Below are 26,377 nucleotides of genomic sequence, written 5' to 3' on the forward strand. Positions count from 1 at the left end.
AGATTAGGGAGAATATTCCTGTTTGTAAAGATCCCACTCTACTCAAAGATTTCCTTGAGAGATACTTGATCATGGCATTGGCATTTAATTCCTCAATCATGCCCTAACTGATTTGGTTCAGTGGATAGAGCGTCGGCCTGTGGCCTGTAGCGTTCTGGGTTCGATTCCGTTCAAGAGAACATGCCTGGGTTGCGGGCTCTATCCCTAGTAGGGGGCATGCAGGAGGCAGCCAATCAATGATTCTCTCTTATCATTGATGTTTTCTATCTTTCCCTCTCCGTTTCCCTCTTAAGTCAATAAAAACATATTAAAAAAAATAAATAAATCCTCAGTCTCTACGTCAGATCTTAGATCCACCACTTCTTCCATGTTACTTAACTTTTCTCTGTCTGCTTTTTCATAGGTTTACAAGGAAAATTATATGAAACTAGAGGCCCGGTGCATGGGTTCGTGCACCAGTGGGGTCCCTCGGCCTGGCCTGCGGGGATCAGGCTGAAACTGGCTCTCCGACAGCCCCCGAGGGGTCCTGGATTGCAAGGGTGGTACTCAGGTGACACACCCAGGAATCAGGCTCCTTCCTCTCTGGTTCTGGGTATGTTACCCGAGAACTGCAGTTGCCAACTCACCTCAGCTCGGCAGCTCCTGTGTTGAGCATCTGCCCCCTGGTGGTCAGTGTGCGTCATAGCTACTGGTCAGACAGTCAGATGGTTGCTTAGGCATATATATATTTATAAAGAGTTTAGCAAATAAGTCATCTATGTTGTCCATTATTCTGAATTAAGTAACTCTTTAAAAATAAAACATACATGCCCACTTCAATTAAACTATCTAGACTCACAGATTTTGCTAAAAATCAGGAAGTGTGTTATGAGAATATCCCTCAAACCACTTTGGGCAGATAAGGAAAGTGGAAAGGCCATTGAAGAAATTGAAAGAGCCAATGCAAGAAGAAAGATTCTTGCTACTTGTTTTCTTTTTCTTTTTTCAGAAATTAAAAAAAACTCTCTCTACACAAACACTAATCATTTCATATTATAAATAATTCTATTGTTACCATTGATTTTGTTTCTTTTGGGAGGTAGTCTTCTTCTTTTTTATTAAAAAGGAAAAGGGCAAACAGAACAGAAAGAGGGAGGAAATTAGCAAAGAAGTATTACTGAAAACAATCAATCAAAAAGTATAGATCCTATTTGCATAAAATCTGAATATTTTAAGAGAAAGGTAAAAATATATTAACATGATTAACCTGTTTGAAAAATCCTGCCTTTAGACCACCCTTAAAATTTTAGTAAATGCAGTGAAGAGAAACCAGTTAGAAACACTATATGAAAAGTGAAGGTGTAGCAATGATGATCAATAATGAAAAATGCCTATCTATGCCTGTTGATGTTTTTAGGTCAATGTCTACACCTTATCTTTGCAAAAGAAACTGCTTTTTCCACTATGCTAATTGGAAAAATATGTTTTAGAATATTTTATGGTTAAGACATATAAGCAGTAATCACAAGTGGTTAATCATTTCACTTTCATAAGTTATAACATTCTTACATCTTAAATTGGTAGGTTAATATAAGATGGTTTAACTAATTCTTTCTCTGAAAGTAATAATTACTATATCATAATGCCAGTAATGATATAGCAATCTTTATTCTAAAAACAGTCAGCCCAATGTATTTTATATAACTGACCACCTGAGGCAAATAGTTATGGTATGCTATAGTGAACTGAAATACAGATGTAAGAAAAAAATTAGAACAAATCTCCATGTCAAATTGATAAAACACAGGACAGATCTTTGCCATTAAAAAGTACTGAGGGTTGGAGTGGGGAGGGGAGACATGACATGCTTTATATAATTACTAGTGGCCCGGTGCACGAAATTCATGCACTCGGGATGGGGGGAGGGTTCCCCATCCTGGCCTGTGCCCTGTGCGGTAGCCCCACAATCCATTGCCCTAAAGAGGTAGGCCCTGCCCACCCATCCGCGGCTCCTCGATGGATTGCCCCCAAAGAGGTAGGCCAGGCCGTGGCAGAGGCCTGCAGACTCCCATTGCAGGCGCACAGAGGCCCCTGCTGCGGCCCCACTCCCATCCCCAACACAGCAAGTCCCCACCCGCCTGCACCTGCTGCACATGCAGCCTGCTGATTGGTCGTTACTGTGATGGCGTCCTGACCAATTTGCATATTACTCTATTTTTAGTATAGACTAGAGGCCCGGTGCATGAAAATTCATGCACTGGAGGGCAGGGGGGGGGGGGGGGGTGGGTGGTGTCCCACAGCCTGGCCTGCACCCTCTCACAATTTGGGACTCCTTGGGTAGGGTCCCTAGATCTGGCCTGAGATCAGGGCCTATCGGGGCTTTCCTTCCCCTGGCTGCAGGCAGCTGGCCCCACCCCCGCCACTGCCATTGCTTGCCATCTGTGCAGCGCTGCCCCCCCCCCCCCCCAAGCCCCTGCCACCGGGAGCCTCACTCTGCAGGCGATAGACATGGGGTGCAATGGCTTGGCTGGCCTGGGCCTCCGTCTGCGGGGCGATCGCTGGCCAGCGGCATACCTGTAACAAAGTTGCCACTGGTGGCCTGGGCATCCCTCTTTCTTTGCTGGGGGGAGGGGCCAGCCCTGCGAGGGGCCGTCTGCCTACCTGATTGCCCGCCCCTAACCGCTGGCCTGTCTACCTGATCACCCCTAATCACTTGCCTGCCTACCTGATCGCCGCTAACCACTTGCTTGGGGGCGGGGCCATCCCAGCGAGGGGCCATGGTGGTTCTGGTGTTTGGTTGTTCTGGTCGTTATGCTTATGGTGGTTGGCCTTTTAATATATAGGACAAGAAAAAAAATCTCAATACCTAATAATCCTATCTAATAAAGAGGTAATATGCAAATTGACCATCACTCCAACACACAAGATGGCCGCCTCCATGTGGTCAAAGATGGCTACCACAAGATGGCTGGCAGGGGAGGGTAGTTGGGGCGGAACAGCCCTGCAGGGGAGGGCAGTTTGGGGGCAACCAGGCCGGCAGGAGAAGGCAGTTAGGAAAGACCAGGCCAGCAGGGGAGGGCAGTTAGGGGCAACCAGGTCTTCAGGGGAGGGCAGTTGGGGGCGACCAGGCCAGCAGGGGAGGACAGTTAGGGGTGACCAGGTCTTCAGGGGAGGGCAGTTGGGGGCGACCAGGCCGGCAGGGGAGGGCAGTTAGGGGCAATCGGGCTGGCAGGGGAGCAGTTAGGCATTGATCAGGCTGGCAGGCGGGTGGTTAGGGGGTGATCAGGCAGGCAGGCAGCGAGCAGTTGGGTGCCAGCAGCCCTGGATTGTGAGAGGGATGTCCCAGATTGGAGAGGGTGCAGGCAGGGCTGAGGGACACACCTCCCCCGACCCCACACACAAATTTCATGCACTGGGCCTCTAGTACAGTAATAAAATCATTTGCTGATGTTTTCACCCCCTTAGTGAAATTTAAGAAACATAGGAGAGACAGGAATAAAAAATTTAGACAATAAAAAAGCAGATAGTGGCCCAAAGTAACTAATATTTTCACATTTAAATCCCATTCATACCCAACAACCCATACTGACAATGTCTGCATAATGAACTAAAATTATTTCTCTGTAGTTAAACATAAAGGTAACAGATGTTTAAGAACCCTTGTCAATTATCAGGCTAGTTAATACAGCCATAGTTTTAGAAATGTGAGGTACTCCAGTAGTCAATGATCTGATCTTTTCTGCGGTGTGAAATTCATCCACCACATTGCACACAGCTGGTGGATGGTTCTGGCTCCTTGCCTTCAACTAACTGACAAAGGGAGCACAGGCTTCCTCAAGTGGCCAAATCCACTGCTCTATAACCTTAACTACAAAGTGCAAATCTGCATTCTGGAACTTCTACCCACATCTCCTAGTTGAGCCTGTCTTCTTTGCCATATAAAATATTTTAAATTATTTTAAGACAAGCATTATACACTTTTTTTTTAGTCTTCCATTCTTTAGACTTAGATTCATTTCCTGGGATCATTTGTGAAACACCATTATTTCCAGAATCCCTCATCTTGATCATCTTTTTCTTGATATATTTTAACGTTCACTATTCTATATAACCTAGTATTAAGAATATTTCAAGTATAGTCTGCTTAGAACATAGTACTATTATTTCCCATTAGAAACAGTCTGCATCTATCTGCCAGTGCAATCTCGCCTTGCTTTAATGTTTCTAGCTGCTGCTCAGTCACTGCATGCTCATATTGTGCTTGTCATTAAGCAAAACCCATACATCCTACTCCCAGGTCTAGTATTTCATCCTATTCTCAGGTCTAGTATACTTTTATTGATTTCAGAGAGGAAGGGAGAGGGAGAAAGAGATAAAAATATCAATGATGAGAGAGAATCATTGATCTGCTGCCTCCTGCACACCCCCATTGAGCTTGCAACTCAAGCATGTACCTTGACAGGAAATCTAACCATGACCTATTCATTCATAGGTTGATGCTCAACCACTGAGCCACACTGGCTGGGCTTTCATCCTTTATTTAAAGATAATTATTTTCCCAATATAAAGTTTTAAATTTGACCACAATTAAAGCCCATACATTAAAATTTATCATTTTGGCACTGTATAATCATTAGCATATTCTGAATAACTATCTGACATGAAGTCAGTTTCTGAAAAATTATTTTGATGATCTGTTAGCATTTATTTATTTATTTACCAGAGGCGTGGAGCACGAAATCATGCATTGGTGGGGTCCCTCGACATGGCCTGCGGGGATCGGGCCAAAACTGACAGTCCAACATCCCCCAAGGGATGTAGTAGTGTGTGAAGCAGCGGGCGGCTGGGGAGGAGCCCAAGCCCGGGCTGGGCACCTCACCACTCCTGCTCATCCCAGCCCCCACTGCGCCTGCAGCCATCACTGCTAGTTAGGCTCGCTGCCACTCCGCTGCAGCCTCCATGCACCCGTCCGAGGGTGATACCAGCATGCCCATGACTGAGAAGCAGCCATGGGCTCATACCCAGTCAGTGCTGATCTGGGTCCAGATGGGGGAAGGGCGTGCAAGGGGTGTGTCCACAGGAGAGACTTATGCCGTTGCAGCTGTGCTCATCAGCCGTGAGCCCGGGGTCTGCGCCTGTGGGTCAGCTGAGCAGCGCTCCTGCTATGGGAGCGCACTGACCACCAGGGGGCAGCTCCTACGTTGAGCATCTGCCCCCTGGTGGTCAGTGCGCATCCTAGTGACTGGTCAAACAATTGACTGGTCACTTAGGCCTTTATATATATAGATTTATTTGTTTATTTATTTATTTATTCATTCATTTTTGCATAGTGGAAATTAGAGAACTACCATTTAAAAGGATAACATTTGATGGATGGCTAAAATGTAGTTTAATCTTGAAAGCAGATTCCAGTGAAATTTAGAAGATGAAAAGAGTCTCAGTATAAAATTAAATTCTTTAGCAATAGAATTGAAAGTTAAAGAAGTAGGTTGGTTTTTCTTCCCTATGTAAAATACTTCCTTTCTAGCCCCTTGAAAAATATTAGCTGATACCTCTATTCATATACACCTTCACTTCACAATATAAAATCCTCTAAATTCTTGAGAACTAAGATTGAATGAACTAATGGTTGGAAGACATGTTATCAAAACAGTGTATCAATATTGAATACAAGCTTACTGATAGGCTGAAAATTTTTATATACGTTCTTTTATTAACCCCCACAAAATCCTCAAGTAGGTTGGTATCATGTGTCTCCATTTACAGGTAAAGTGTCAGATCACACACTATGGTATTAGCTACTCTGACACCTGTCTATCAATTCTGCAGACCATTGGCTTGATGATTTTAGGCAAGTTATTTAATGGCTCTGAATCTGTATTTGTAGTTTTCTTTGTGTGTAAAATGGGAATACTAAAAATTATTTCAGTTAATGCAGGTCAAGGGTTATACTAGTACATGATGCCTGGTACTATATGTGTTCCAATTATATCCAGTTTTGAACAGAAGAAACTCCAACCTTCATATTCTCAACCATTTATTCCACTTTAACTTAATAAGTCAATACAGCCCTGGCTGGTGTTGCTCAGCGGTTAGAGTATCAGCCCATGGACCAAAGGGTTGCATTTTGTTCCTGGTCAAGGGCACATACCCGGGTTGCAGGTTTGATCACTGGCCCTGGTCAGCCACGTCCAGGAGGCAACCAATCGATGTGTCTCTCTCACATTGATGTCTCTCTCTCTCTCTCCCTCCCTTCCAGTCTCTCTAAAAATCAATGAAAAAATAACCTCGGGTGAGGATTAACAAAACAATGAAAAAATAAGTCAGTCAGTACACATGTAATTTGTAATCTTGTTGTAATCTAAATATAAATTACTGTTAGTATGCTTAGAAATTTTTTCCCTCATGTTGAAATTTTTTTTTTTAAATATATTTTGATTTTTTTACAGAGAGGAAGGGAGAGAGATAGAGAGTTAGAAACATCGATGAGAGAGACATCGATCAGCTGCCTCCTGCACATCTCCCACTGGGGATGTGCCCGCAACCCAGGTACATGCCCTTGACCGGAATCGAACCTGGGATCCTTCAGTCCGCAGGCCGACGCTCTATCCACTGAGCCAAACCAGTTTTGGCTCATGTTGAAATTTCAAAATGCCCAAGATATAAGGAGTTAGCTCTTTAAAAAAAAAAATCATTCTCTTTCCAAGGTTAGGAGACCTTCTTAATAATTTTGATGGTTAGATGGTTGAAGAAAAAGTATCACAAATATTTTCTTGAAGCTTAATAAGGGAGACAAACTTACTTCCATCAACTTAGGTAAAGGAAAAGTAGACAATACATACCACTTGATTTAATTAAGACTATTAACACATTGTATGCGGGAAACGTATTTATACGTTTTACGTTGACTCTAAGAAGTAGAGCCACCTGTTAGCGCGTGATAAAAACTACCCGCAAACAATGTAGTAAACATAGTGTACTTTGCTGTAATAATGCTATTTCTAGGTTTACTGAAATTCAGGAACGATGTTTTAGTCACCTGTAATTCTACACCTGAAATATTGGAGATATCAATAGAGGCCGGGAGAACTGATAATACAGTCTTTGGAGAGTAATCTGCTCATCATTTTAGACAAAAGAAGAATATGATAAATGTTTGTTCCTATTAAACATGTATTATGTTCTTCTTATGGTTCAAGAATGAAGCTATTTCGCCTCCATTCATCCATTGTGCAAACAATAATAGCAAGAACAAATTAGGAAGGTTTGAAGTTTCTGTACTACATAGCCAAAAGATTTCCTTCAGTTTTTCAAATACTTAATATGTACCTTTCTAAAAAGTATTAAGGTAAAACAATCAATTTAAAAAATTTTTAAATTCATCCATGAGATTTTTTAAAGTGTATTCTTATATGCAATTTAAAACTTTTCTTCCTCCAACCTCCTTCTCCCCAAAATGTAAGTTGATTATTAAACTAAAAAACTATGACAAATAGATACTTGGGCTAGAGGGAAGGGATGTAAACAGTGATAATGTGTATATTGTACAGGAATCTGTAAAACTGATGATTACTAATTAAGGCTTAATGAGTAACGAATAAGACCAGAAAAGTTTATGGTACTCTCAACAGTTTATAAATTTCTCCAGAGTATAAATGTATGACACACACCAAATTCCAATTTTGTCATCTATGAATAAGAGCATGACAGTCTTTTAAAAGCTGAGCTGCAATGAGGAGGCAAAGCCTGCCCAGGGTTAAACACTGATTTATGCGTGGCCCGGTTTGGACAAGACTCCTGTCAGTGTCAGGTAGCAAGTACACAGACAGCAGGATGGCTGAAGAGCTCTGTGTCAGAGCTGGGACGGAAGTTGCCGATTTATGAAGGCTGTCAAACCACAGGAATTCAAAGTGTAAAGAAAATTGATTTTTCATAAAGAAAACGATGGAAATTTTTATAACTTCACAGGCAATACTATTAGCTTAAACTCAGGCAGTGGTTCTCAACCTTCCTAATGCCACAACCCTTTAATATAGTTCCTCATGTTGTGGTGAACCCCAACCATAAAATTATTTTCGTTGCTACTTCATAACTGTAATGTTGCTACTGTTATGAATCGTAATGTAAATAGCTGATATGCAGGATGTATTTTAAGGGGTCGCAACCCACAGGTTGAGAACTGCTGATAAGGAACATGGTTCTTTGATTTTGTGAGAAAAACTAGTTTACTTATAAAAAGATTTGTGGATTTTTACATTTTAAGAATCCTGATAAAGAAGTTCATTATACTAGTAACATTCAAATAGAAAATTTTAATGGGAAATGTAAAGGGAAAAGGAATTAAAATAAAGACAAGGACAGTACAAAGAAGCAGTTTGGGTTTCCTTCCATGAGGGATAATTTGGCATAGATACCCAAACCTCCTGATTAGGAAGTTTCAACTAGTAGTGACTGCTGTAAGCCAGCGGCAACAAGCATGACTTTGAGAAGGTGAACACAAGGAGGCTGCTACTTCCAAAATCTTAAAGGAAAACTAAAGAAATGGAATTAAGAACCTGTATGCCAGGCATTTCAATCATTTAATGACTGAACAAAGTGTTTATGGAGAAGCTACTATGTTCCTTACAATAACCCTATGAGATTGCATATTTTTATTGATGTTTTTTAAAGAAAACAAAACTGAGGTTTAAAAATATTATATATCTTGCCCAGGTTATACTGGACTCTAAAGCCCATGCTCTTTCCACGCATCCCAATAAATGCAAAGGCTAAAGGAGAGAATCAGACTGATAATGTTAAACTCTTAAAAGGATTATATAAACATAAAAATCAAGAGCTTTCCATCTCATTTACATAGTAAGTGGAACATAAAATTAATAACACAAAGTGGATATATCATTTAGATGCTATAGTTCTTACTGTAAAACACAAATTATCCACAATGCTATCCACCCTGAAATGGCTACACTATCAATAAGCAGCTATAGACTTTAAATGAATTAATATTTAGACCATACAATAATGTTGGGTACAAAGTTAAGTAATAAAATGAGGTATTATTACTACTTCACAAATGTAAAGTTCTAAGTATGGAGTTTCCTCAAAAAACTAAAATGGAACTCCCATTTGACCCAGTGATCCCACTTCTAGGAATATATCCCAAGAAACTAGAAACACCAATTAGAAAGGATATATACACCCCTATGTTCACAGCAGCACAATTCAACATAGCTAAAATTTGGAAACAGCCTAAGTGCCCATCAGTAGATGAGTGGATTAAAAAACAGTGGTATATCTACATAATGGAATACTACACTGTGGCAAAAAAGGAGTTCTTACCATTTGCAACAGCATGGATGGAACTGGAGAGCATTATGCTAAGTGAAATAAGCCAGTCAGAGAAAGATAAATATCACATGATCTCACTCATTTGTGGAATATAATGAACAACATAAACTGATGAACAAAAACAGATCCAGAGACAAAAAAAACATCATTCAGACCGTCAAACCTCAGAGGGAAGGTAGGGGAGAGTGGGGGTAAGGGGGAGAGATCAACCAAAGGACTGGTATGCATGCATATAGGCCTAACCAATGGGCACAGACAACAGGGGGGTGAAGGCATGAGTGGGGGTGGGGGTGGGGGGACTGTGGGGATAAGGACACATATGTAATAACTTAATCAATAAAGAAATTTAAAAAACACACAAATGTAAAGTTCTAGTTTGTAATGCCACATACAACATATACCAGTTTTTCTTTTATTGGTTTGAGTCTAGCAATTTGACTAGTGTATCATCCCAGTGAGTTATAGGGGTTGAGAACCTAGCACACAATGCTAAATGAGCTTTTATGTGGTACTTTGCGAAGTGATTTTACAATGATTAGTGTTAATAACCAATGTAATACAAAAGCGAAGCTGAGAATCTGGTCAATTAGCAACATGTTCATTTTTCTTCCATTGAAGAAAGGAACCCACAGGCAATCTTCTTTACTGAGACAAATCCTGCCAGCTTACCAAATGCAGTAATCTTCTTTATAAAACTCATCTGAGTTAAAGCCCCTCCCCTTGGTATCTACGACAGGGGGAGTTAATTCCTCTGAGAACACAATTACTGAGAAAGTATAATAAAGTGGTAAAATTCACCAGTACATGTATTTTCCTACCAGATTTTTCACATTAACTATTACATGTTCCCAGACTTAGATAAATACAAATAATTCCGTTTTGTATAGTTAATTGGCAAGGTCCTACATTTACCTAAGAACGTATAGTATATTTTAAATAAGGGATGTTTATTCGTAATTTGATAAACCTCATAGTGTTTGGTTCTCTGTTTAATGAATGTTATCACATTCAGTGGCATAAATTTTGAGAGAGACTTTTCTTCTAAGCTGTCTTAATGAGAGTGTAAGTTGTTTAGGCTCCTTTTAGGACCTTTATCACTATTTTGGCTTGGTAGCAATTAGAAAGGGATCACATGCCTGTGATGGGCCATCCTCTTCAATGATAGAACAAGAATATTCCATGGTCGCTGATAAATTAACTCTATGATTGTAAAAGAGTATATGTTCTTAACAGGATTACTTGGTTTCTTATTTAGATTTTGTTTTTTAATTCCATTGCTAGTGAGTGGTGGACAACTTTCTGTAATTGTCATTCAACAATTATGATGAGCATTCAAAATCGTTCTCTTCACTTAAAGCTGTGTCCATGTTACGAAAACATCTTTCTCTGAATAGGTTAGTTAATAAATGGACAAGTAAGTAGATGGGTTAAGTTTTATGAGACCAAAGAGCAGTTTAACATATTCATTCATTCATTATATCACTACCAGGCATGAAGATGAGCTCAAGAAGGCCTGAAACTTTGTTAATGTAACATTCCTAGGATTATATTAATGTTACTAGCAAAAGCCTCAAACAGGACCCTTTCCCAATAGTACTGAATTTGTGAGGCTTCAGAGAAATAATATAGTCATTGTGACTATGTGGACTTTCAAGCATCAGGTCCCTTATGAGAACCTCCACTTAAAACTGGCTGAGTGGTTAACTGCTAGCTTCTGAATGAAAGCAAAGTTCTTTTCACCTGTACATCCACTTCAACTTTTCTTGCAGCTACTAAAAGACTAGAAACTGAGAATGAACTGTCACAGAATGCTTTGTGCATGATTTTTCTAAGGGCTGAAAACTTTGCTGTGAAAATAAATACATTCTTGGTCAGCTTCTTCTACCACTCTCCTGTGCAGTTTCTAAATCTTTACATATCTCTTGAAAATTCCTCTCCTATTCTTGACCTTATTACTTTCAACAGATAACCTGCTTTAACTTCACAGAGATGAGAGTTCATTAGTTCAGAATTATTCAACTTCCTACCCTGAAACCCAACAACTTACCCTCACCCACACCTGCATTTACTTATTTCCTCTCCCCTCTCTAGTGTCCCTCAACACACCCAAAGTCACAGGTAATTATGAATCACTATCTATGGCCTAATTTTTTTAAAAAATTCTTACTCCTATTTTTATACCCTCTTGTCTCTTTGCTTCACTGTGCCTTTCATGTAAATATGATTGGATTTGTACCCTGAGCTCCTTTAGCCTTTATTTATATCTTCTATCCTCTTTATCTTTACAACCAAGATCTTAAAAGTAGCCTACATTTCATTTTCTTATTTTCCATTTACTCTCAAGAAACTACAAACTGTCTCACACACCCACCATTCTACAGTTATCTGCCACCTGCTGATTGTCAAATCCAACAGGCACTGTTCAATCCTTATCTTCTTTAACCTTTCCAACATTTTATATTACAGATTCAGCACCCCTCTCCACTGCCCAACCCCTTGTCCTCCTAGGCAACACCACAATGTCCCCTCCCACCCTTCAATCATGAAATTCCCCATTAATCTAATCCCAATCCTTGTCTTATCTCTTTTTATACACTTTCTCTAGGCAATGGCACCCATATGCTTGAGCCTAGCTCTGATGACTCTAAGTCCTCATCTCTTGCTTTAATTATTGCAATATTGGTCTCCATGCTCTCTGTTTCCACTGAAACCTGTTTTCTATACTACAGGCAATAATCTCTTAAAATCACATCATAACACTCCCCTGCCTATAATCCTCCCTTGAATTTTATCCTATTCTGAGGGATAAAATTCAAACTATTTACCATAACCTGCCTGACTCTTCCTTCTTCCTTTGACCCCACCTGCCTTTTCATCCTCATCCACTGACATTTGCTACACCTAAGTTATTCTGCTGCCCAAATACCTTACCCTATCATGCCCTCCTAGACTTTTCCTGCTTTCTCTGTTCTCTCACTTTCCTCCCTTTTTTCTACCAAGCTACGTCTTAACTGCTCTTCAAGACTTTCAAGACCCACATTAAACCTCATTCGTATTTAACAAATATTTATTGAAAACACCTTGTTTCAGATACTGATCTGAAGGCTGAAGTATTAGCTGAGACAAAATCCCTGTTCTCATACTGATTTCCCTGAGGGGCTGGAGGCAGGAAAAGGATATGCAGAAAATAAAGCAGGGCAAAGTGGAGAGAGAGTTTGTGTGATGGTGCATTGATGTTTGGGTAATGAGATAGTCAGGGACGCCCCTGCTCCTGCCCTGTCTGCTCCTGACTGATAGGCACCCTCTGTCTGTGCTCTGTTCACAATGAACAGATGCTGGGTGACTTGTGGGGCTCCTCTGCTAGTCTGTGACTCCTTGAGGATAGAGACTCTCATCTAGGCATTCCTATTATCTAGAACATAAACATTCTAAGAAAGTGTGTTGTGCCAACATTGCTGGATGGAGAGATAAAGCCACATAGTAAGTGCTCAAAATTTTTAGAAATAGATTAATACATATTTAAAATTGTAAGTTAACAGGAAAACTTCAAATATAAAAATTTAACTTTATACTTAGTCTAATACTACATCAAAAACTAAAACAAGGATAAAAAATCTAACAAGATATAATTGCATACTAACATTCTTAAATTATGAATGGTAGGTTAAGTACAGATTAAATAAACATTCCATATGAGAAATGTAATTTGCTTTGCATTTGAAAGCATTTTTGAGAGACTGAATTGTGAAGGTGTGTAAGTGTTTTGGGGACAGTATCAATAAGAATTTTGCAAGGAAACTGGGAAGTAGATAGCATGGATAGAGTGAAAGTACATGATAAGACTTTGTAGAAGTAGGTCTATTGGTTTAGTTGTACAGGTATTTCATTTACTAATTAAAGACAGAAACAAGTGGCATTTTATCATGAAAAACCATAATCATGTTGCTGTTAACTTCACTGAAGGCAAAAAGGGCAAAATTAGAAATTGATAAGTGATGTTTTTGTTTATTTTATTTTTTAAACTCCCATGTTTACAAATTCTTTTTGCAAATTTTAGGGATTTAAAAAAAAACTAAAGTTCCCTACTCATGATCAAATTTCTTGCTAATTTATTTTGCTTGTTTTTTTTCTTTTTCAAATAAAATATATAATACAATTACAGAAAGTTTATAAAATTGAAAAAACATATATATATATATATATATATATATATATATATATATACCATACATAGAGATTATACATAACTCTACTATTCTAAGACAACCACTACCCTGAGTATAATTTTGTTCAAACCTATAAACTGCTTTTATTCACTTATAAATATTTCCCATATTACGGCCTTCATAATGCTTTTTATCACAGCTGTATAATATTTTACCCACAGATGGATGATAATTTATTTTACCATTCTCGTATCGGTGGGCATTTAGGTAGCTCCTAATTTATTATTATAATAATAATGCTGCAGTAATCATTTCTCAGCAATTCACTTATTTTCTTTGCTCTTTCCTTAGGAGAGATGAACAACTATGGGATTATTGGTTTAAAGGGTATGAACCCTTAAGGCTTGGGAAAAAACTGGACGCATCACACCAATTTACACTGCCATTAGCAATATGTACGAGTACTCATACCACTGCATCTTTGCCAGCATAAGCATTACCATTTAATTTCCCTCCATTAATGCACAAACTTAACATTGCACTTAATTGTTTCAATTTGCATTTGATTACTACCAGAGTTCAATACTTCTAATTTTTAGTTAAGAAAGATGACACTGCTACTTCAGCAAGAAACCATACTGAGCATAAGTCAATGGTTCAAGGCTGTAAAAATAAAATAAAAAAGAAAAGCTTTAAGAAAGTTAATTCAATCATGACATGAGTAACGGTTATTGTGCTCCATGGTAATTAGGCATTAATGGCAAGCAGTTCATGTAAGTGGCTATTATTACTATTATTTAGACATAGCCAGATGAAGCATTTGTAGATTATGGGGGGTCGGGGGGTGGGGGGGAAGGAGCTGGACCAAGTAAAGCTATAAAGTCTTCTTATGCCCCCATAAAGGTACCTTGATCTGACACCAGATGTGATCCAGAAGGCAAGTGTTCTTTCTTTCTTAGCTCCATGCAGCCTCTATAAACTTAGCACCCAGTAAAGATAATAAGCATTGTAAATTTAGTTCGGCTGAGGGTGGGCTAGAACTTACTTTACTGAGAATCAAAAACGAGGTCAAGTCAGATATTACTCACAGAAATGGCAACCAAATCCTTAGTCTCTTCTCTCCATGACTATTCCTCCAGCTAGAATCTAGGTTTTCAGTGAGACTGCTGAAGAACTTTTAACTCTGATTTATTGCCATCTCCTTTCTGAGAGAAGAAAGGACTTGAGACACAATCATTTCCCCAGTCAACCTTACTAACTAATGGAGCAGTGATCTGGTAACAGGATTTAAGATACTTCCATCTTGCCCCAAATCCTTCTCCCCAACATTGTCTAAATTTCCATGAATCAGTGATTCTTTGATATTTCTAGTTACATAATTCTGAGATTAAAGAAGAAAGGTGAGGGTGTGAAGGGGTAACAGTAAAAAAACACACACACACATACTCTACAGTGATGATTAAATTACCAGCCTGGTTTTATAGTCTTGAAATACTTAACTCTAAAGCATGCAAAGAATAGAAATAAGAATTCCTATATGGAGAGGGCACAGGGGTAAGCAAATGAGTTAAGTCATTTTTGGTTGCTTTAAAGATGTATAGTTAAGGACACTAGACTACTGAAAATAGGGAAGAAAGAAGTCATAAAAATTTGTTTTTATAGACCTTAGGAGTTTCCAAAGCACATTTCTACCAATCATATTCCTTAATCCTCACAACAACCCTGTACTGAAACTGAGACCAGAGATATTAAGTAACTTACCCAAAGTCACACAGGTAGTAAGTGGCAGAGCCAGGACTCGACCCGGTTCTTCTGATTCCTCCTGTGCGTGTCCAGCTCCGCTGGAGCTGAAGCAGGGCAAAAAGGAGGGGGAAGTAATTGCCCAAGACCAGCCCTGCCCTCTCCCCTTCTTTCAAAGGCCAAGCAGACCCGACATTTAACTCTCTCAGTGACCCCTTTCACCAAATTCTTTCAGGATAAAGCACACAGAATCTGAAAATGTTTCTCAGCCTTGGGCCCAAGAATGGCAGTAAGTAGTAAACATTGCCAGAGTATTCTGGCTGTACTTTGCCATTTATATGAAATTTATTGGAACCTCAAAGCATAATAATTCTCATTTCAGAAAGTTAAACTTGTTTTTATAATTGATATTACTTAAAGCAGTTTGTTTAAAAATATTTTTTTCACAGTTTCAGGCAAAACTTTGAAATTATACTATTAAAAAAATTATCTTGAAAAATGTCTAAGAAGCAAAATACTAAATCTACCTTTAACCTATTTTGTGGCCTTTTTTTCTATCTTAATCATCTTCCCTCAGTGATTATTTTCATTAAAGCTATTATAATCATTAAAATGGACTATAGAATAATCAGTCTTTTCATAGCCAATTTTAAGTATTTTCAACAAATTAAAGGAAAATGTGTGCATTTTCTTGCTATGTCTTTTCTGAGATGTAAATCTTATATTATTTCTAAATTATATCTAAAGTGCTTTTTTTTGTTTTTTGTTAATCCTCACCTGAGGATATTTTTTCCATTGATTTTTCTTAGAAAGAATGGAAGGAGGAAGGGAGAAGGAAGGAGAGGGAGAGAGAGAGAGAGAGAGAAAGAGAGAGAGAGAGAGAGAGAGAGAGAGAGAGAGAGAGAGAGAGAGAAGAAACATTGATGTGAGAGAGACACATCGATTGGCTGCCTCCTGCATGCACCCCTACCAAGGCCAGTGATCAGACCTGTAACCTAAGTACGTGCCCTTCACTGGGAATCGAATCTGAGACCTTTTGGTGAGAAGCCCAATGCTCTATCCACAGAGTCACGCTAGCCAGGGCTAAAATGCTTTTAATGTAGCCATCTATAATTAATTTTCTTTAACAAAATTTAGAGTTTCCAGTCTCTAGTTTCTTGAACGGTTCCTTAATTTTTCTTAGGGAATTATATATTTTAATTTCTTATCTTAACTAAGTTTAATGAGAAAATTTTTTTCTTGTCTTTGCTTATTTCCTAAGAATAGGTATGAGGATACAATTTAAGTGGACTGAGCATATGACCAGCCATTTTATCATTTCTAGATCTTTTTGTAATCAGTTCCAATAGTCCTCAGTCTCTAATAGTCTTTCCATTTATGAGAACTACTATCAATAGGGCCAAGTGCTAAGTAAGCATTAACACTAATCAGGGCATATAAAAGATCAAGCAGAATATCAACTTATTTCTACCAAAAGCTTTTAGAAGCTTTTAGAGTTCTGAACTTTAAAAGATGTTCTGTTTAACCAGACTTCATTTAAGCATTAGTTCTATCTGAGGTGGGACATGTCTAACTGTAGCTAAAAGCCTTTTGAAACCTTTACAATGAATAGAAGGTAAACTGACAAAAAAATAAAATCAAATGAAAGAGAAAGAGGAAAAAGAGAAGCAACCTAGATAATAAGGAAGAAGAAAGGAAGAGAAGGGGGAAAAACAGAAAAAAGAGTTTACCTAGAAAAGATAAAAAATTTTTGAATAAAGACTAATACAAACTTTTGATATGGCTCCCTTTTCCCTTTAAGACTTTAATTCTATATTTTAAAAATCTAATTAACTCTAACATTCTTTGGGTACTGATGTTCAAATTCAGGAATACCTAATAATAAAATTTGCATTATCTGATCACCTTATGAAGAAACAATATATTAGTGTACTTCCCCCACATTATTTAAGGCTTATTTACTTAAATCTTTTCAAGATAAAATGCTCTTTATATTCTTGTAAATAACTCATTCAATGGTACAAAAACGGTTACCAACATTTAAAAAATACAAGTCCATAAATGTTAGAATATGAACCATACTGAAAAGGAATTAAACTGACTTCTAATACTGTACTTTGTATAACAAGCTTGTTGTTAAGAGTAACCAAAATAGTTTACCCTAACTTCCTAATCACATGATCTGGGAAAAATGAGCATATTTTAGGCAAGACAAAAATGCCAATAAAAGGTTGTTAAAGTTGATACTAGTTTCGGAAAAGTCAATGTTAGCCTTTCCCACTTACTTCCCTCACACTATCACATTCACTTAACATGCATAATAATACTGTATCAAAAAGCTCACCAACTCTAGTTCCCAGACTGGAACCACCCCAGTCTCATGGAGGCCTTATTGATATGGATTAGGTGGCTTCTAGAAGGAAGAAAATACACTGAGTGGCCAGATTATTATGACCACCTGACGTTTGTAGGCAAATTAACTATAATTTCACACTGAAGTTGCTAGAAGGCCAGACCATTATAAACAGGGAAGCAGGTTGTTTACCACGACAGTAGAAGTGATTTTTTTTCTGAAGATATGGGTAAACAACTCAATTTAACAGCCTTTGAACGTGGGATATATACGGTATATCTTCTATTTCTCTTATATCCTTTTATTTCCTTGGGTATATAGGCCAATCTATTTTCCAAAGTAGCTTTGTTACAAAAAGCTTTAAAAAATATTTGTTGAAAAACCATCATATTAAACTGCCATACTAGAGTTTGCTGTCTGAAGAACTCTTCAGTACTAAAGGTGACCACCAGAGATTACATCTATCATTCATTAATTACGAACCTTCTTCCACTGTTTCTGCTACCAAACCAGTTCATGTGCTCACTTAAAATTCTGATTCTCTCAAGCACTAAAAGAGATGGTACTTATAGTATTTATCTACTGCTCTTTAGAGAGCTTCTTTGTACTTTCACTCGCTATTATCCAGCCATAAATTCTGCCCTTGTTTATAATTATAAGTGTTTGGAGAGGACATGCTTTTTAAAATAAGAATGTTTTCCCCCTCCAGAATTCTCAAGTAAACTCCAGAATTGGATCCAAGATTATCAATTCATTTGACTTAACAACTGGTAAGTCATATAACAACTGTTATTTTGTCAGGAAAACAAGAATAGGAGATCAAGAGAAGTATAGGAGTTTGTTTTCTAGGAGATCTTTAACAAGTTAAAATAAGGCTCAGAATATACTAGTCTATTAATAAAAGAGCTAATGATGAAATAAAATAGTACTTTTGGTCTTTTTGGAGTTTTATCCCTCATTTAAGAATGCCCACATACCCCGAAGAATTAACTTGCTTTGATACTTTCTTTTGATTTAGTAGTCAATGCCAGCTTAACAGAAAGGGATTTCAGATTTTGCCTTAGACTAGATTATTGGAGAATATCAACTACAAAACCACAAATGATGGAAATGTCTTATTGCTGGACCATATAAATACCCTGTGGGTTATGAGGTGAGAATTTCAGAAGAGGGCAGCAATATTATAAAAGCTATAATGGGAATCTTCATAAGGGCCTATTTCTAAAAGTTAATACATATAAAATTTCCAGAATTAGAGTTAAGTTAAAATGAAAAGACTAGTGAGTTGTATATAATGACATGTAAAATAAAATCTTAATTTATTAAAATGTAATAAAACACTAATAGCAAAAGTTCTCAGAAGGGACATAAAATTTCAGGAATATATTTTGTCCTCTATTCACAGAAAGGTAAAGACTCTTGGGACATGTTTGATGAGAAATTAACTTTATATATTTAGTCTCTATTTATAACATAAAAGACATTATTATGTTATTAATAAGAAGTTTGGAACATCTAAAACTATATATTTTACAGATAAATCTTCACCCTATTTTAAAGATGGAAGATTTGAAAACTAGAAAGAAGATAGCTAAGACTTTTTGTAGACTTTCTATAACAGGTTCTATACAGAAAAAAAAGAAGTCTGAACAAATAAGTCTGTGAAACAATGTACACTACATATATCTCTCAAAGATTTAAAATACATATTAATCTATTTCTGGAATCAAAAAAGCATACTTAACTTTATTAACCAAGCATTTTTCAAAATGTTCTCAGAAGACTTTAGAAAGCCCTGAGCTAGATAGACAAGGCATGGAAAAATATGTCCAAAAAAGTAATGATTTTTGTATTCTTATGATTGTCAAAGCTGCTTAATTGGAACTTCTTCGTTAACTCTTGATAAACTATATGTGTGTTGTTGCTTTTTAAGGCAAATAAAATGTACTCACTGTTGCAGCACTTCCTTCCCTTCTGAATGGAGCTCTCAGCCAATGACAGGCCACTAAGGGAGGTTTTCAAGCCAAGGTGTAAAACTCTTTCCAGTAATTTCCAAGTTTAATGGAACTGTAAGTTCTGTAACATCAGAGTGTTTCTCACAAGGAGACAGGCCAACTCCACTCTTTTCCTAGAGGTGTGATAGTGAAGCCTACTGCACATTATTCTAGAATAAATAGCATAGGTCCAATAAAGTTCAGGATATTAGGATCAGTAGGAAGGGTAGTCCATATACATCAAGAGATGCCACCCACTAGAGGTAAAAAGAAAATGAAGCAAAAAAAAAAAAAACCCACAAAAAAAACACACCAATGATGTTCAGGAAATAGAATAAAAACAGAGAGAGATAACTAATAAATAAGATGACGGAAAGTATAAGTACAGACACACAGATGACTCCTGGTCGCTACTCAACCACTGAGCCAGCTGGGCTCAAATTGTTTTTAATGCAGAAATTTAAATATGGTAAATTATATCCACTAATTAATTTAAGGATTTATCATCTAAAATGAAAAGATTAAAAAGGAGAATGGACAACTGACAACTCACTATGGTACGCAATCAAATTTTAGTCCTTCACCAACAAGGTTCATAATCCCCGACTTTAGGAAAGGGAATGTACACTGGGGGACCTGAAAGGAAGTAAAATCTATCATGCAATAAGCAACGTTATTTTTCTGCTTTTTCGGGTGCAGATGGAAGAGGCTCAGAAATTCACTAGAAACTAATACAGAGTTGTTTTTTGTTTTTTTAATTTAAGAAGGCTGCCTCTTCAGATTTATACAAATCTTTAAAATATACTCACATGAGTGTCTAGTCAAGGCACATACCCAATATAAGATTAACTTCGTTGGGAACAAAGAAATAAAACAAAAATATTCCTCAGATTCATTTGTTTTACTGCTTTATTTCCTGTGCAATGAGTATATTAGCAAGTCTATGCATATATATGCAAAGGAATGGTAAAATCCAGTGCAGTTTGAAATTATAGCTTTAAAAGTCCTGGTAAGTAAAGTAAATGAAAAAACAAAGTTTACACTTAGAAGAGAACAAACCCTGGGTCTGTTGAATCAAGATGTCAAAGGGAAAAATAAGTTCACCTAACAATCCAGCCCCCTTTGGCAATAGATCTCACCCATGATGCCTCCTTATAACTACTTTGAAAGAAAAATCAAAATCATATAATATTCAGTATAATCTAAAGCATCATGAATTTACTTCTTAATTAATCAACATTGTAATTCAGGAGTCCATACTTTAGGCTGCCATTAGTAAAGGGGAAGCTTAGAAGATAAAAGTTAGCATAATAGCTCTGGTATTATTCTTGTATAAAAAAAGTGCTGTGAATTTTTCATACAGTTTTGCTAATGTGATCTTAATATTAATATTTAACTAATTTAAGACAAATTGTTTTTATGAAAACTGTAATTGAAGTTAGAAACAAATCTGAGTGACCATTAAAATAACTTTAAAAGAAAGAAAGCACATCTGAGGTAGTTATTTCATTTTGGGAGTTATGTCATCTTCAGAAAAAAGGAACATGAAATAATAATCTTAATCTGCACTTTAATTGCTCAATAAAGGGAAACTCAGATTACCCAGAAACCTTTTAAAAATATTCTTAATTACAGTTCCTTTGAATAGATTAAGTTATCAGGTACCGAAATTCAAGCAATACTTTTGTACAGGTCCTAAAATAGCCTATTATTCTCTTACTGTTAACTGAAATGGTAAAATAAAATGTCTCTATTGAATAATGTAGTCAGTTCAAAACTAGATCTCTATTTTTTGATAATAATCTGTTAGTTTTAGTTATCACAAACTGGATTTGGGCTTAGGAGGTAGATATGAAGAGTATTTAAGCAGACACATCTATGTATATGGCATGCATTTAGGAACAAATAATTTTTCCCTCCATGTCAGCAGCTTTCATATCTCTTTTTGTATAAAATTCTTTTTGTGTAATTCACAATCTCCTGTGGGAATTTGAAAATACTTTGTGTGATTCATAACCTCCTGTGGGAATTGTTAAAATGCTTTGTGTAATTTATAACCTCCTGTGGGAACTGTGAAAGTCTGGGTAATAAATGAAGAAATAAACAAACCACATCAAATACAACCAAATTTATTAAAACAAAGTTTGAAGATATTGCATGAAAGCCCCCAAATTCCACTGTCCATAATTTGAAAATTATGTTTTAAATGGGGCTAAACTAGCTGTATAGTTTCATTCTAATTTATTTTGTGTTTATAATGCAAAAGAAAATCAGCAGTGCCCATATGGCCATCCTTGAAAGAAAAGTTTCCCAAAATATGTGCGGTAGAAGAAAATGTATTTCAGTGACCTTAATCAAATTGTGCTTATTTAAAAAAAAAATATATATATATATATATATATATATTATATTTTATATATATATAAATATATACAAATATTTATATATTTTTTTATTTCAGAGAGAGAAAGGGAGAGATAGAAATATCAATGATGAGACAGTATTATTGATCAGCTGCCTCTTGCACACCTCACACTGGGGATGAAACCTGCAACCCAGGCATGTGCCCAGACTGGGAATCTAACTGCGACCTCCTGGTCGCCACTCAACCACTGAGCCAGCTGGGCTCAAATTGTTTTTAATGCAGAAATTTAAATATGGTAAATTATATCCACTAATTAATTTAAGGATTTATCATCTAAAATGAAAAACTTTCTGAAATAGGTACTTGTACTTTTTACTGGATATTAATTGGCAGAACTTCATTGTCACATAATTGTAACTTTCCTATGAAGTTAATGGTTTCTATAACAATTGTCTTTTTTTTAATATCTATTACGATCTTTTGATATCAAATACAAACTACATAAAGCATAATTATGTCGTTAAAATTACTTATATGACCTTGTTCTAATACATTTAGGATTCATTTTAACTCATTAATTTCTGTATTACAGCTCTCCATCTCCTTCCTCAGTAAATAGGTTAGGATTTTTTTTGGTTCTACATTTCTTTTTAATATTTTTACTAGTGGTAGAATAATTTATGAATTTTTATGAATATCTGAATTTGAAAAGGTAACTTCCAAATGTGCTTCCTAGGATGTCATTATAAAATAAATTTTGTATAAAGTTACTTCAAAAGTAAAACTTAAGATTGTCAGTTCTTTTCTTAAAGTATGCTAAAACTGAAATATATATTATAATTATTTTTAAAAATAAAAAACCTCCTATAGACAAGTTTTATTTTTTAAATAGATAAAAAGAACTTTTTAAGTAGACAAAATTCATTAAATAACAGTTTCTACTTTCTCATAAATTTTATCTTTAAACTAAGGTGGAATAAATAAAGACCTAAACATTATTTCAATGAAAACTTCAGTAAACAAGATTTTCACCATTTGTACTTTGTTTTAAAGTCTCAAAAAGTATAAATAAAGACTCTCATGAGATGCTTACATGTAAGTCTGCTTTACATAACCAGATCTGGGACTTCTTACTTCGTACAGTGGGCAGGAATTTTGTGTTTTGCCTATAAATATGTATCCCTGACCTAGACTAGTGCTTGGAATCTAACAGATGTGCAATGAATATTTGTGGAATAAATGAATACCTTACAGAAAACAGTTAAGATAGAATAATCATCTAAAAGACAGTAACAATCATCTATACTTTCCAGAACTCTTATCCATATTGTGCATGCTAAGGTATTAGAACCATTACCCATACAATATTTTTTCTAGTTTAAACAACAGCCAAACAATGATAATTTCCTGATACCAAGAAGCAAATATTATGAACTTTTAAAAAGAAAGTTTAGAGACTAGTATGTTCTAAAAACATTTTTTGGATATGTCTCAATGGCACTCAAGTCATAAATATACTTGGAAAATCAGGACTTGACAATGTTTTTTCAGGTTTAGAAAAGCAATTCAGAAGCAACAACACCATAAAACACAAAAGATTTGTCTGAGCAGCAGCACCAGGGTATTTTCAGTAATTCCAAATTGCCTGTGGCATCTTTTTACTGGTTTTCTGGTATTAGCTTTAGAGTTAAAAGGAACCAATTTGGAGGGGACTGCAGGGAAGATAAATAGGAGGTTTTCTTTACCCCTACTGTTTTCTCATACAATGGTCATAAGTATAAAATAATACAGAGTATGGTTTTCTCCCTATATATTTTTCCAGATAAAATGAGACTCCTAGTGTTTCAACTACTTTAATAAAATAAGGAAAATCCTACAATGTTTAAAGACCTCTGAAAAACAACTTAGAGCATTTATTCAGTTAAGAATGAGCTGTGAATCTCACATTATTTATGACAATTAGAGAGTTCACTATAACAAAGATACTAAATTTAAGAATTTTTTTGAAACCTAAAAGAACCAGGTGAAATCTAGGTAGAATTAAAAAAATTAAAAACGACTTACCAAAAGGTTTAGTAAATAATTTTAGAGGAAATAAAGTATTCAATCATAATCAGAACATAAATTTTTGCCAACTAAATATAATCACTGAGTATGTTCTGGAAATAAAAGGGTGTATCCAGATGGAAAGGGAAAACAGACATTTGGTCTACAGACAGAATTAAGGCAAATAATTCCTAAACTTCATGAGAAAAATATTAACACTTAGATTTAAACTACTAACGATTTTTATTTTTATTTTCCGTACAAGGGACTATTAACTTAGTCATTGAGTCTCTTAATATTTCATGCTTTTTATTTAATGATTTATCCGTATACCTTTAAGAGACAATACAGGCAACTGATTTCTATAGAGGCTTTTGGCTTATGTACAGGCTTTCTGAGTTGTTTTTCCTGCAAACTATAAAAAAAATCTTCAATCCATAATCATTGCTATATTTAGGAAAACAGGTTTTCCAAAATCTTCTGCAAATAGCAAACATAATCCTTAATAAAAGATACATCATTTCACAATTAAAAATTGTAATGCACATATATAGTGCAAGAGTTAAAAAATAAAAAATTACACAATCCATAGTGTGAGTGAATATTTGTGCTAAGGCTTCTAACAACTTCGCTGTACCTTTACAGCCCTTTAATTTTTCTAATATGACTTACCAATTAGAGTTACCTTGTTATTGGCATAGTGTATGTTTTGCTTTTGATTAACTTAAAACTTGTTACAATTTCCCAGTTACAAAAAGAAAAAGTGCTCATACACCCCAACATTAATACTCTCAGAGTCTAAGAGAATTCTACACTAACTCTACATTAAACATATTGACAACCGCATAACTTTTTCTTAGGGGCTTTTAATGTATTTTTTAAAATGGAGATGAATGAAGATATGTTAAGCTGGTGACTTCTATATATCAAGAATAAGATGCTTCTATAACTAAGTCATTATTCATGCAGATAAAGAAGAAAGGATGATCTTATCTTCAATAATGATGTTCATGATCCAAAAATATTTGTTATATTAATTTTTGCAAAATCATAAAACATCAACAATCACTTGATTATTTGTAAGGAGGAGAAAAGAAACACCAGAATCTCCAAAAGATTTAGTGAGTCTATCCTGCTTCTTTCTGAAAAAACATTCCAAACATCTTATAAGAAAGATTTTAAGTTGAAAGCAGAAAAAGAACAGGTGAAAAAAATAGCACAACGTATATATGAGTACTAATAAAGGGGTAGGAAGAATATGAATGCATTGCTGTTCAAAACAGAATCACTACATGGGCTGTGACATCTGGTAAAGTTATTGTCCAGCTAAGTTTACATAACTCTAAAATCAATGATAAAGCAATGAGGACTATCTGGGGTTAGGGGAGGAAAAGCCACTGACTGTGGAAAGAAAATGATCACTCCAGTACCAAACACCTTTGAATGGAAGAGCTACAATGAGGAAAAACAAATGTACTCATCACTTATGGCCACCCTGAAACAGAAAAAGGAAGTAGAGAAGAAATAAAGGAAGAAAATTAAATTTCTCTTTAGGGAGAAAAAGATAAAATTAATCTCTTATTAAATCTCTAAAAAATAAAAAGAAAACTAATGTGAAAATTCTATTTTAACCTCTGACTGTAATGGCTAAACACATTTGGGAGCATATGATAAACAGCAAACCGGGACTCAACTCCTAGAATACATATTCAATAAATAATTACTTTTACCATAAAAACTAGATTAAGATGTATTAATAGAAAAAAGAAATAAAAATAGAAATAAAAATAGCCATCATATGAGAATCAACAGGGCAAAAATTTAAGTACAACAAATTTCTCCAAGAAAAGAAAGACATAAATTAGATATTGATAGTATTTCAGTTTTTTAGGGAAAAAGTGGCTAAATTTCAGAAAAAGAGAAGAAAATAATCAAGCATATGAATCATTAGTAATATTACACTGTAAAATATATAATGATATATAATGATAAATTACCTAGAAAATAGTTTTTCTGTAATAAAAATGTAAAGAATCAAGATCCATGGCCCAAAACATGATTACGGTTACAAGGTTTTTTTGTTGTTTTATTTATCTTTTTGGGGGGACAGGGAGCATGACTGAGGCTGTGTCAGAAAAATGTAAAAAAAAGACCAAAACTAAAATCAGTTCATGAGAAAACATGTGCTTCAATGATGATGACTACTGTCTAGAGCAGCGGTTCTCAACCTGTGGGTTGTGACCCCTTTGGGGGTCGAACAACCCTTTCACAGGGGTCGCCTAAGACCATCAGAAAACACATATATAATTACATATTGTTTTTGTGATTAATCACTATGCTTTAATTATGTTCAATTTGTAACAATGAAAATACATCCTGCATATCA

General features: G+C 36.0%; 1 protein-coding gene across 7 annotated transcripts in view; it reads right to left on the reverse strand.

The window, feature by feature from the left end:
- Positions 1 to 26,377, reverse strand: part of TDRD3 (tudor domain containing 3) — a 183,093-nt gene that overhangs the window by 15,459 nt on the left and 141,257 nt on the right. The window contains exons 13-15 of one of the 7 annotated variants that reach the window (XR_011470761.1): positions 15,255 to 15,340; positions 14,582 to 14,698; positions 14,401 to 14,472 (exon numbers count right to left, since the gene is read on the reverse strand). The exons of 1 other annotated variant lie outside the window; for it this stretch is intronic. Coding sequence is in view for 1 of the 6 variants with exons in the window: in XM_070408976.1 (XP_070265077.1) it covers positions 15,255 to 15,340 (86 nt within the window). In the remaining 5 variants the exon portion in view is untranslated. Of the gene's footprint in view, positions 1 to 14,400; positions 14,473 to 14,581; positions 14,699 to 15,253; positions 17,647 to 19,538; positions 19,715 to 26,377 lie in introns of those variants that run through there. 5 more of the 7 variants (XR_011470759.1, XR_011470762.1, XR_011470760.1 and 2 more) reach the window with 5 other exon arrangements.

This window comes from Myotis yumanensis, unplaced genomic scaffold (genome assembly GCF_028538775.1).
Source record: "Myotis yumanensis isolate MYYU_CA2020_CCGP unplaced genomic scaffold, mMyoYum1.0.hap1 SCAF_3, whole genome shotgun sequence".
NCBI lineage: Eukaryota > Metazoa > Chordata > Mammalia > Chiroptera > Vespertilionidae > Myotis > Myotis yumanensis.